This window comes from Mizuhopecten yessoensis, unplaced genomic scaffold (genome assembly GCF_002113885.1).
Source record: "Mizuhopecten yessoensis strain PY_sf001 unplaced genomic scaffold, ASM211388v2 scaffold8183, whole genome shotgun sequence".
Classification (NCBI taxonomy): Eukaryota; Metazoa; Mollusca; class Bivalvia; order Pectinida; family Pectinidae; genus Mizuhopecten; species Mizuhopecten yessoensis.
In genome coordinates this window covers 393,519-406,221 of record NW_018407420.1, presented here as the reverse complement: position 1 = coordinate 406,221, position 12,703 = coordinate 393,519, and the positions used below count along the sequence as shown (strand labels likewise).

The 12,703-nt window shown below is 37.1% G+C and overlaps 1 protein-coding gene across 1 annotated transcript in view; it reads left to right on the top strand.

Annotated features, from left to right (window-relative positions):
• The window catches only part of LOC110455225 (nodal modulator 1-like), a 33,522-nt gene extending 21,179 nt beyond the window's left edge, over window positions 1-12,343 (top strand). Inside the window, exons 23-31 of the mRNA XM_021505217.1 lie at window positions 493-609; window positions 1,502-1,629; window positions 2,668-2,809; window positions 3,238-3,321; window positions 4,152-4,262; window positions 4,940-5,041; window positions 5,290-5,409; window positions 6,842-6,934; window positions 8,947-12,343. Of these exons, the coding sequence (XP_021360892.1) occupies window positions 493-609; window positions 1,502-1,629; window positions 2,668-2,809; window positions 3,238-3,321; window positions 4,152-4,262; window positions 4,940-5,041; window positions 5,290-5,409; window positions 6,842-6,934; window positions 8,947-9,096 (1,047 nt within the window). The 3' untranslated portion in view covers window positions 9,097-12,343. The remainder of the gene's footprint in view (window positions 1-492; window positions 610-1,501; window positions 1,630-2,667; window positions 2,810-3,237; window positions 3,322-4,151; window positions 4,263-4,939; window positions 5,042-5,289; window positions 5,410-6,841; window positions 6,935-8,946) is intronic.
• The last annotated feature ends 360 nt before the right edge of the window (window positions 12,344-12,703 follow it).

Sequence of the window (12,703 nt, the reverse complement as noted above, 5' to 3'; positions counted from 1 at the left end):
ATACCTAAGGGACCCACATTTTAGAAGGGATTAAAAAGAAAGGGAAGGGTATTTATCAGTTAGAAGTTTCTTTAAGCATTAAGGATATGGATCAGTCCGATAGTTTGTGCCCCTTTATTAAACCACAACGATAGATATGGGGGTCTGATAAATCTAAAAGGAGGAATTTTGCTATCAGTTGAGCCTGCAATAGTATTTCCAGCCAAAGCATTGGTTCCCTATAATTATATACATTTGGATGTAAAATCCGAACGACAGTAATTGAACCGATATTTGTTGTAAAATGGTGTATGACTGTGTTTTACTTGACTCTGCAAGCCACCATTTTGGGTGAACATCTTTGCCATGTTGTTAGCTAAAATTGAAAGAAGTTTCCTAAGGCTGAAATAGTGACATGCTTACTAAAGGAATTTTCATTTCTTCAAAATCAGAGAAATGAAAAATGATGATGTGTGTAGAGTCAGTTGCTAATAACGCCATTTTGTTACCAAGGTGATGAACGAGAAAGACCAGCCCCTGTCAAACGTCCTCCTGTCACTGAGCGGGGAAAGACAGTACCGCAGCAATAACGTCACCGGCGACAATGGCACCATCAACTTTATTGGATTGGTAAGATAACTGGTGAAAGACTATATTTTTTTTGTCTTCAATATTCATTTAACATCAAAAGCTGAACAGCCCAAAGCCATGTCCTTATACGTTTTACCAAATTGAATGTACACTGGAATTTGGGAGAAGAAAATTGATAAAAAATGAAAAACCTTCATAAGAGACCACCTCTATTAAGATACCACCTGTGATAAGACTTTTTGCCCTACAAAACACCATATCGTGGGTACATGAATTTGTGGATTACGAGTACCCACTCATACAGAGAATTGCTTTATATCAAACTTGTAATTGAATTGTTGACCTTTGAATTCGTGGATGAAGATTATCCATGAAACCAAAAAAAAAAAAATTCCATTGAAATAAGTGATTTCACAGTATTTTGTCACAAATAAATAATGAAATTAATTCTGAATGAATTAGACAAGATGGATGCTATGATATTGTCCTGATGAAACAACCTCACATTTTCTATGTAGTTATTCAGCTCGCCTGGCTTTGTGCATCGTTGATTCTTCAGGGGGGAATTGTCATAATAGAATTGAAGGCAAGCAGCAAGCTATTTGAGTGGTCTCCGGGGAAAAAACCCTGACCGATTGCTAGGCTAATACATGTCCTTGAAGATTACAGAGGAGTGACACCTGACTTTGTTCAAAGCCAGTCAATTTTACCGTTATGCGACTGCAAGATTCTCTCGATGTACCTCAATGGATCAAACTAGTCTTCCTGTCTCCTCCACAAGTTGGCGCACACTGAGCCTTCGATTTTGCTATGACACATTCCAGGGGTGTAGAGAGCGAAAATGAGGGTAACCCCTGGACTATCAGGGATGGGCTTTGTTGTGGTATTCAGAAAGTATATCAAACATGTGTATGTTTTTTCCCTTATGTAGAGTCCTGGCGAGTACTACCTGCGGCCAATGATGAAAGAGTACAAGTTTGACCCTGCTTCTCAAACTATCGAAGTCATGGAAGGAACAACCAAGAAAATCACCATCAAGGGACTCCGCGTGGCATATAGGTAGGCTGAATGTTAAACACACTTTCTTCAGAGGAAATTTTGCTTTGCTGATTTTATGCCCTTTTATGGAAATAAAAAGGGGGAAACTAAATAGTTGGCAAAAGATTTATTAGCATACATTTATCGGATCAGATAGTTTCCCTTGATTTAATGACCTCAAGGATTTCTTAAAATGACCTTCATTTTATTTGATTTCATTTACGTGATTGTTTAATCTTAAGGATCCCTGTACCACTGTCGAAAACTGTAATTATACATTGGAAACTGATTTTTCTGGCATGATTATAGCGTTGAAAAATCATTTCTGAGAAGAAAACCATACCTTGCGGGACTTTTATGAAAAAAAATGATTAAGTTGAAATAATCAAATACCATGGTAACGGGGTAGACTGGAATTTGAACCCTGGAATTCAGAATGTTATACAATGTACTATCCCTCTAACTGACTGTGCTACCGGGTAAATGGTCGTGTTCAGGTCCAACTGCATTACAGTTGTATCTAAGACGATATCAAGGGGAGGTTACTGTATGTACAAAAACGGCAGTGCTGAGGGGCAGGGACCCTGAAGTGATAAAGTCTCTTGATAACTGTGGTTAATCTGATATTATATGGGGTAACAATTTTGTTGAGTTTAAATACCTTTATTTAGCAATTTTTGTTTGACAGCTACTATGGTAACCATTATTAGAGAGTATCAACTGTTATATTTGTTTGTTTGACAGTTGCTATGGTAACTTTTATTTGAGAGTATCTATGGAAATCTTTGTTTGGTAATTGCTATGGTAACCGTTATAAGAGAGGATCTATAGCAATCTTTGTCTGACAGTTGCTATGGTAACCATTATTTTTAATGGTATATATAATAATCTTTGTTTGACCTTGCTATGTGGTAACCGTTATTTGAGAATATCTATAGTGATCTTTGTTTGGTAATTGCTGTGGTAACCATTATTAGAGAGTATCTATGGTAATCTTTGTTTGGCAGTTGCTATGGTAACCATTATTTAACGGTATATATAATAATCCTTGTTTGACAGTTGCTATGGCTCTGTGACATCATTAAATGGAGAACCAGAGCAAGGCGTCATTGTGGAGGCAGTGGGCACGGATAAGTGTGGGAGTTTCCAGGAGGAGAGTAAAACCGAGCCTGACGGTTCATACAGGATACGGGGACTACAGGTAAGATATATTTACACAGGTCATACTACCTTCAGAATTAAAGTTGACTGATTTTCAATTTTAAAAGAATATGAAAACACATGTCACAAAAATATTTATACGAAACTCTTTTTCTGCTGAAAAAAATTCTTGCATTTAAACCATTTGTAGACTTTCGGTGGCAGATTGCAATGCCTTAGATCTATTGTTAAAAAAACCCACTGACAGTGATATAGTCTTAACTTAAAATGATGATTTTCTGACCTGATGCGAGGTTGCCAATATGTCAAACATTTCAAGGGTCGACCTAAGGTCACTGTTGTAAATGTCGGGGACTCAAAGGATTTTTTTTACCATCATCCTAAAAACAATACAGATTAATGAAGTTGGATAAGAGGAATCATTATGCCTGGGACAGAAATCTAGATATGTATTTTTCGTGTTTCCAGCCGAAATGTACCTACACTATTCACCTGAAGAGTGATGTTAACCGACACATCGAGAGAGCGGCACCCAAGTCACAACAGATCACGGTAAGGCTCACGATTCCCTCTTCCAATACCCTGTATACCGCTTTGAATTCGACAGTGTTATTTTCGCATCATCTTCAAAAATAAATATTCTTGTAAGTTAGAATTCATTGAAAAAAGAAAGATCTGTTGTGTCTGCTCTTTTTGTTGAAACTGGCTTGAAAAAGTCAATCTGAGCATATATTTGTCCAAGTACTAAATTAATAAATGTATGTGTAGCCCTCCCGTTCTGTTTCAATGTGCATATAACTTGGTAGAGTACAAATAATCCAATATTTCAAACAGGTACACTCTGTCTTTAGACTCGAAGTAGATCAGACAGTAAAGCCTAGAGCTGGTAACTTGACTATATTCAGGTAGATATTCCGTCTTTGCATATTGCAGAGATTTTTTCTCTTGTGAGCAGGTATTGATTGCTACGTCAGTGCTTTGTGTGAGAAAATTACGTCGTTTTCTCAAAAATTGATGACGTTACTCTCCGAAACAAGTGACGTAACAATCAATACCTGCTCACAAGAGCAGATAACTCTGCAATACGAAAAGACGGAATAGGCCACTTTCGTTGATTGCGATCCAAAAGGTTGAACCAGTTGCACCAGTGTTGTTTGTTTATGAAATAAGGTCGGACCTATTAATCTGATGCTGCTTTCAGGCGAGCCTTGACAAAGCCTTGCAAGGCCTGCATAAACATTTGCAAGTCTGCCAGGGTTCATACCTGAACATGTTAAATTTAAAAACAGATAAACCGCTTGTTCCGCATAAATGAACCGGCCTATTGCCATCATATTAATTGTAACAGTCAGTAAATTCACAGTTTTTTGTATTGTTTGCAGGTGGTGGACAGTGACTTCACCGACGTGTCCGTCATTGCCTTCCGTCGAGTGAACCAGATGGACATCAGTGGGAACGTCATCACACAGGAAGAGCACCTTCCCAGTCTTAAGGTCAGTCAGGGTCATCAGGGGACACTACTCTGGGAGTCATCAGGGGACACTACTCCATTTATCCTAATAAAGATTTGCAGCATTACATGAAAATAAAAGAACCTTTGATAATTTGAATTATTTAGTATGGGTTACAACTGATGAGCATTTACTTTAATATTTCTCATGTATGACCAGGGTTTTTTTTCAACAAACTAAATGCATATTGTTTTCGAGCAAAAGGTTTGGTACTGTAAGGGGAAAATTTCAATAAGCCTATTGGTGATTTAAGTTGGTCTTAGAATGGCATCACACAAATGGTTTAAAGGCATTACATTTTTGCCTCATTAAACTTTCGCCCTTTGCCAAGATAATCTATATTAGCCCAATGTTAAATTCACTTTTCACGTTTAATTCACATTTAATTTCTATGCATATTATGTTGTTTAGTATCATTCGCTGCCCTCTTTGGCAAAAAAGGCAAAAGTTAAACTGTGGTGAAATTTAAATAATCTCCGTAGTAAAATAAAAGCAAGCAGTAACAACCTAAATTTAAGTACAAAAGAAAATTTCAAAAATATCATCTTGAACTTCTTCCCTTAACAAAATATTTTCTGGATGCAAATTCCTGAACTTTGATAAGGTTTGCCTTAATTAGAAGCTTGTTTTGTAAGGAGTAACATTTTTCTATTTCACAGGTTCGGCTGTACCGAGACGAGACTCCCGATTCTCCCATTCATACCGTCAGTCTGGGTACTGTTACATTCTTCTTCCTTCCTTCCCTGCCGATCGACAACGAGGTCAGTATCTTTACCTCAAAATTCAATTCAAAATTTAATTCAAATTTATATCAATTTACATACCACAAGGAATCGACATGCAGAAATCTGTCAGTCTTGAAACAAATGAAGTGTATAGTGGATGTTACAGGCTCCGGGTGGCAATATCCTTTAAAAACTGGAAACTTATGCACCATTGGTTTTAAATTCAAATCCCAGTGCGACATAATAAAATCATCATTATATTAATTTTGATTCTTTTGTTATAGCAATACACCATTAAACTGGAGAGCTCCCTGTCCAAGGCTTCTTTTGAATTTACTTTGCCAACCGTCAACTTCGTGGCCAACACTTCCTATCAACACCACAGTATCAAATTCAGCCCCCTCGTAAGTCATCCAAATACTGTAAAGTCGCTCATTATTTCCCCCCGAGGGATTAGATATGGCTATATTTGCGGTCTGCGGTCACCAAAGATAGCGCAAAATAAAATTCCCAGCAGACAGTATTACCATGAATATAGGCAGATAAAAGAAAATACTTGTTTACCCCTTTTACTGCCGAAAAATGATGATAAATCACCAATAATTCAGTATCAGATTTTACGTTGTTTTGACTAACACTCATGAAATATGTCCCATCACTCAAATATACAATTACCATTGTGACTGCAGTAATTTTACCTTGCAATGTTGCGGGAAATTTCATCTCTGTGAATTACTTCAACTTCTTATTGGAAGAGAAAAATACTGCCTTACTGCTTTATTGACTAATGGCTTTATTGACTAATGGTTGTATGTCTATGAGTGATTTCAAAACTTCCAAAATTTAAGTTTGATAAAAAGGGCTGGCTTAATTTCCAGAAAAGGCTGTAACCAAATCATAATTCATCAGTAGAAGAGATGGTTGAGAATACACTACAGCCAATGAAAACATTACATTTCAGTCCATAGTGACTTTAGAAAAAACATAGAGCTACCAGGAGAATTGTTTTCTAACAAAAATTGATAAGGTAAATTCAAGGAAATGCCATTATCACAGCACTATCACTGCCATTATAACAACATGCCTGTGAGAATAGGAAGAAATGACCAGGCTCCAGGATTTTTAAAACAAAATTTATTTACGTATGTAACCCAGATTTCCACAAGAACCACAAGATCTTCTGCAATGAACTAGCTCTATATCCCCAAGTGTAGAACAAGTTTTTACAAAAATTCTTTTAGATATACTTGTACTATTTTATGGAATACTTTGGAAGAAACCAAACGAACCACAACAAATGTTCTGGCTTTTAAAAAGGCATATCTGGCCAATTATTTTAAAAATACTAGATCATGAATACCATGTGTTACCGGCATACCAAGTAGGTAGGGGATTCCCAATCACTGGGAAACCGAGTACTATATGTATATTTTAAAGTACAATATTTGAAATTATCCCTATGGTTCTGTTTATTATAATTTCCTGAGATAATCCTTATATTACCCTGTGATAAATATATGTATGTATTGACTTGTAATATGCTGTGATATTTTCTAATGTTCTAAATGCAATTCTGTGATATTTAGTGATACAATATAATAGGTTGTCTTAATAATGTATTGTACTATTTAACTACTTTTTCTATTTTATTGTATGTCATATGTCTCTGTATGTGCGATGTGCTGTTGTTTTATGTATGTATATATAATGTGTTTTACAGGGCCATATTGTAAACTAGATGAAAATCTAAATATGTTACCCTGTCTAAATAAAAGAATTTATTATTATTATTATTATTATTATTATTTATGCATTATGTTGTCTTTCTTTTTCCAGAGAAAATCTTTTGACCAAGAGTTCATTCAAGGGACTTCACTCTTCCTTCCCTTTTCATTACTCCTGGCTGCTGCAGTTTATAACTATCAAAAAGTGAGTGTTAAAAAAATGTTACTTTAGAAGCTAATGTTGTAGTTGACTATCAACTCTTTATCTGTGTTGTCTTCAGAACAGGAATATGAAGGAAATTGAGCAAATGCTTATGTTTGGTTTTGGCTCGACTCCTATCTGTCCAGTTTAGAATTAGAGACAGTCCTGATGTCTGGATTAAACATTTTTGGGACAGCTTTGACCAAGAGTTCAATTGCCGGAGGTAATTTGTTACTCGAGTTACTTGAAGGAAACCCCAAAAAGAAACTTTCTAAGATGTGGCCGTTTTCAAAAAAATAATTTAATCATGCAAAGAGATCTGTGGATATATCGTAAGTGTAGCGGTACTGGACTAGGTCAATCGTCAGCGACAAGGTAGCTTCATTGGTAGAGCGTCTGTCTAGAGTTCTGAGGGTTCCTGGTTCGAATCCCAGTCTGGCCATACATTTCCCTTTCTCGTGTTACAAATTTGTCAAGCTTGCCAACCCTTGTTTCAAGCACTGGGTGTATGCTTGACAAGGGGGTGTCTGAACCTGGGTAGAATATAGTGATGACTTCAGGGGGTGAAGACTAAGAAAAAAAAAGAGGGATTAATGTAGGGGAACTGGACAGGGTTGATCGCCACTAACAAGGTAGCTCAATTGGTAGAGCATTCGTCTAGAGTTTGTAGGGTCCTGGGTTCGAATTCTGGTTTGGCCCTGCATTTCTCTCTCTCCTGTTACATGAACATATATTCATGGTTAATTCAGACACCGGGGCCTGGGACTGTTGCCAAATTTCTCCTTGTTATTCAAACACAGGGGCCTGGGATATGTTGACAAAGTTTACCTTGTTTATTAAACACAGGGGCCTGGGCTATGTTGCCAAATTTCTCCTTGTTATTCAAACACAGGGGCCTGGGATATGTTGCCAAATTTCACCTTGTTATTCAAACACAGGGGCCTGTGATATGTTGCCAAATTTCTCCATGTTATTCAAACACAAGGGCCTGGGATATGTTGACAAAGTTTACCTTATTATTCAAACACAGGGGCCTGGGATATGTTGACAAGGTTTACCTTGTTTATTAAACACAGGGGCCTAGGATATGTTGCCAAATTTCACCTTGTTATTCAAACACAGGGGCCTGTGATATGTTGCCAAATTTCTCCTTGTTATTCAAACACAAGGGTCTGGGATATGTTGACAAAGTTTACCTTGTTATTCAAACACAGGGGCCTGAGATATGTTGACAAATTTCTCCTTGTTATTCAAACACAGGGGCCTTGGATATGTTGAAAAAGTTTACCTTGTTATTCAAACACAGGGGCCTGGGATATGTTGCCAAATTTCTCCTTGTTATTCAAACACAGGGGCCTGTGATATGTTGCCAAATTTCTCCATGTTATTCAAACACAAGGGCCTGCGATATGTTGACAAAGTTTACCTTATTATTCAAACACAGGGGCCTGTGATATGTTGCCAAATTTCTCCTTGTAATTCAAACACAAGGGCCTGCGATATGTTGACAAAGTTTACCTTATTATTCAAACACAGGGGCCTGTGATATGTTGACAAGGTTTCCCTTGTTTATTAAACACAGGGGCCTGGGCTATGTTGCCAAATTTCTCCTTGTAATTCAAACACAAGGGCCTGGGGTATGTTGACAAAGTTTACCTTGTTATTCAAACACATGGGCCTGGGATATGTTGATAAAGTATACCTTGTTCATTCAGACACAGGGGCCTGGGATTCATTTACAGTGTACACCCATTTTGATTTATACCAAAAGAAATTGGTTGTTTGTGTCAACCTTGTTTAGTATAGCCACTTAGGGTTCTGCATCTATATCCTATGTAACAGGTATCTATTTCCTCAAAATGCACATCAGGAAATAAACATGGGAGTTTCCCAGAGATATGACTAATAAAATTGTCAAACTGTATGTAACTGACACAATTCTGAGCCCTGTTTTCACGGTTTGTACTTCCTGTGGTACTTTAAGCACTGTGATGTCACCGTTTTAACTGTTACAGATTTTGCCCTATTTGATGCGCCTGCGGTCCCAGGCACAGTCTATGCTGGCCGCCAGTCAGACCGACACTTCGATGTCCGGGACAGGGGATGCAGGACTTGGCTCTGATCTCCAGATGAAGAAGAAGATGAAAGCAAGGAAGACATCATGATAATGTTGGGTTTAGATCTGGAAAAAAAGTTCTAATATCGTTTAGATTTTTATTGGGGTTTTTTGTCTGCAATAAAGTTGATTTGTTTGGACAGTGGATACAAACCCTTCCCCACAGTTAATCATGGTGAAGACCATTGCTGAAGAAATCCTATATTAAACTGTTTAATATATATAAAGAAAACTACAAAAAAAACAAGTCAGCTTATAAAACAAAATCTGTAGATTTTTCTACCAAACTCATGAAGAAATAAATTTACATAATGTTTCCTGTCATACTTACATCAATCAATGACACACACACATTGTCATAATTTTCTAGAAAATTTGTCCTACACACAAACTGATCTCAAGGTCTAAAGTCTGTTTTTAATATTTCTTCTCTGTTTTCCAATCGATTTCGTAGATTTGTCTTCAGACTGTATGTTGTTTAATGGTATATCTGTACCAAGGAGTGGAATGTATCTATTACTATTTATTTTACAACTTGCATTTTTTCAAGTCATTATTTTAAGTAAGGCTGTTAAAATGTATGCAGTTTTTGACGGAGCATAGAGAGCAAAGTATTAGATGTTATATTTCTACAGCAAATTGAAATTCCATTTTATGTGTTACTTTACTGTGAACCCTTTCACCCCGTGTAACTTTAGTAGACTCTGCCATGCATTGATATGGATGAGTCCATTATAGTCTACAGCGGTGAAAGGGTTAATATGGAGATTTGTTGGCTTTGTGGATTTCTCATCCCTTCACCTTCCTTTTGTGCCGCCTGATAACCCTCCAGGACCCCTTCAGGCCCCCTCCAGGCCCCATCCCTGCCCCCTGTTTATCCTCCTGGTACCCCCTGGTCTCAACCAGGCCCCTGATCAGTTCACATTTCTGGTAATACCTGGTCCCCTCTTTGCCCCCCTGTTCATCCTCCTGGTACCCTCTGGTCCCATTTAGGCCCCTGATCAGATCACACTCCTGGTTCTATCTGGTCCCCTCCATATGCCCTGTGACCATCCTCCTGGTACTCTCTGGTCCCATTTAGGCCCCTGATCAGATCACAAATTAGTTTTATCTGGTCCCCTCCATATGCCCTGTGACCATCCTCCTGGTACCCTCTGGTCCTCTCTGTGCCCATTAATCACTTGTCTTTTAGTCTCTGGTCCTCTCCGTGCCCATTAATCGCTTGTCTTTTAGTCTCTGGTCCTCTCTGTGCCCAGTAATCATGCATCTTTTACCCTCGGGTCCTTTCACAGCCCCCTGATTACCCCTCTGGTATTAAGGGTCAGACCTTATGGCCAGCTGTATGAAGTTTGTAAGATTTGAGATAAAGTATGTATGCATATGAATGTTTTGCTTAATTTGTATGCAAGTACCTCTCTGAATGATACTGAAATTTGATTCGAAATTTGTGATTGCTTGCAATACCTTGTCATGATTTAATGTGTTTTACCTAAGTTTCATACCTAGATTTGTGTCCAAAACGGAATGCTTGAGAATTGACTTACCCTAGAAATTGAATAAAATATATTGTGGAAGGAAGGTGAAGTAAGTGCTGGATAATGTTGTTTGATAGTAGGGTAGCTGTGATGTTCAATTTCAACAATTTCGTCTCAATAACACACTGTCTACAAGGCTATTAATACCCCAGCAAGCGTTATCCAGACCAAGGGATTGTCTAGTCTGATGCTAAAGAAACCTAACTTTTGTCATTATAGCTTTACACTATAAAAACACTTGTATATGCGTCAGCCTTCTTCAGAACCGCTGTCTTTGTTTTATATTAGAGAACAACAACACTTCCTTTGCACCAGAAAATATGCTGAAAATGAAAATAAAATCTTCATACTGATATTCAAAAACTCATGAATAATTGAACAAAATAGTAAACACTTTCACAAAAACTTTTTGTATTTTTTTTTGAAACAAGGTTATACTTTGTTTAGGAGTACACTTTTTGTGTGTATGTTATTAGGTAGTACACTATATAGTATATTATAGATGTTGTAGGTATTAAATTGTTGCACATTCCTTTTATAATCAGTTTTTATTCCAGATTCAAGTTCCTCCTGTGTGAAGGGATTGAACTGAGGTCACCTCAACCCGTTTTATATATTGCCAGTTATCGGAACTTACTGCTGGAATAAAAAAAACATGAACTGTTAACTGAAAAAAGGGAATTTAATTAAGCGTAACTTATCATTATTTCGGGATTTGAGATATAGTTTATATTCGACATATGAATTAGACTTTGTCGTATGCATTTTTAACTCATTTACCCCCTGAAGATGCATTTGAACTCTTCCAATTCAAAGGATGGAATAGTTAATTATGAAATTTCAGGGGTGGATGAGTTAATGATTCAGCAAGTGAAATATAAACATGCAGATCGTATAACAGGGTTTAGGGTAGAGCCAACGCCGTGGGTTCTTCAATGGCGGAATAATCTGGTCCTCTGCCCCTCGTCTGCATACTGAAGGCAATTAAGTAAAATGGGTTTCATAGACATTCAGTCACTACAGGCGAAGGAGCATGTGTTTTATTAGAAATAGTTGTGGTTAAATCTATGATCGCTTAATATAACGATATGCAAACTTTTCTTAAAACAGATTCTAAAAGCACAATTCCATGTTTCAAGTTAATTACCTGGTACATGTATTCATAAAACTGAATTTTGATTACACACCATTCATTTGTTTGGATCTTTTGTCTATTGCAAGATTGTGTATAAGATTGTTTACAGAACCTTTAAATTTAGTACTATTTAATTCAGATGTATGTACGTTTGTCTATTTATCCAGTTTATTGTGAATTTGTTAAGGGATATTGTGAGTTTAACATGTCAACACATTCACCCCTGATGACACATTTGAACTCTTCCAATTCAAAGGTTGGAATAGTTCATTACGAAATTTCAGGGGTGAATGAGTTAAAGTGTATGATTTGTAAGCAGGGATACGTTCAGACTCGAAAATATTCTGGTGGGCACATTTCGTGAAGTGCATTTCTGACCTTTTAATTCGAAGAGGGTGCATTGCACTGTACTTTTCTACAACAAATTGCTACAAAACGTTTTTGTTCCTGAACACACTCTATGTTGAATCTGTAGAAGTATGGGGTGTAAAGTACTAGAGTTTCTGGGTGAAATTTAGAGGATAGATATTTTGTACCTGTATGAAGAGAATTTGTACCCGTATGAAGAGATTTTGTACCTGTCTGAAGAGATTTGTGTATTTGTAATAAAAAGAATTGTCCTTTTACTAGATGTGTCTGTGATTTTTATTTTCATCTTAAACACAAGATTATTTTCTAAATTTTCAAAAACTGCAAAGCATTATGGGAAAGTGCCACCATGCTTGTTAACGATGAGAGTCACAACAGGAGGTCAGAATCTTGCCAAGCTTATTTTCCTGCCTGTTAATTGGACACATATTTGACAGGCTCATTTTTTCTTTCTAAAAAGGGTTCATATTTCGGCTATTGCTTAGACTGCATGGCTGTTACTTGGTGTATGTATTTTATTTTTACTCACCTGGCATAAAGATCCAGTGAGATTTTTACTGTTGCAGCATCCATCATCTGTTGTATGTTGTCAACCTTTTTCTTTAAACAACTTCCTG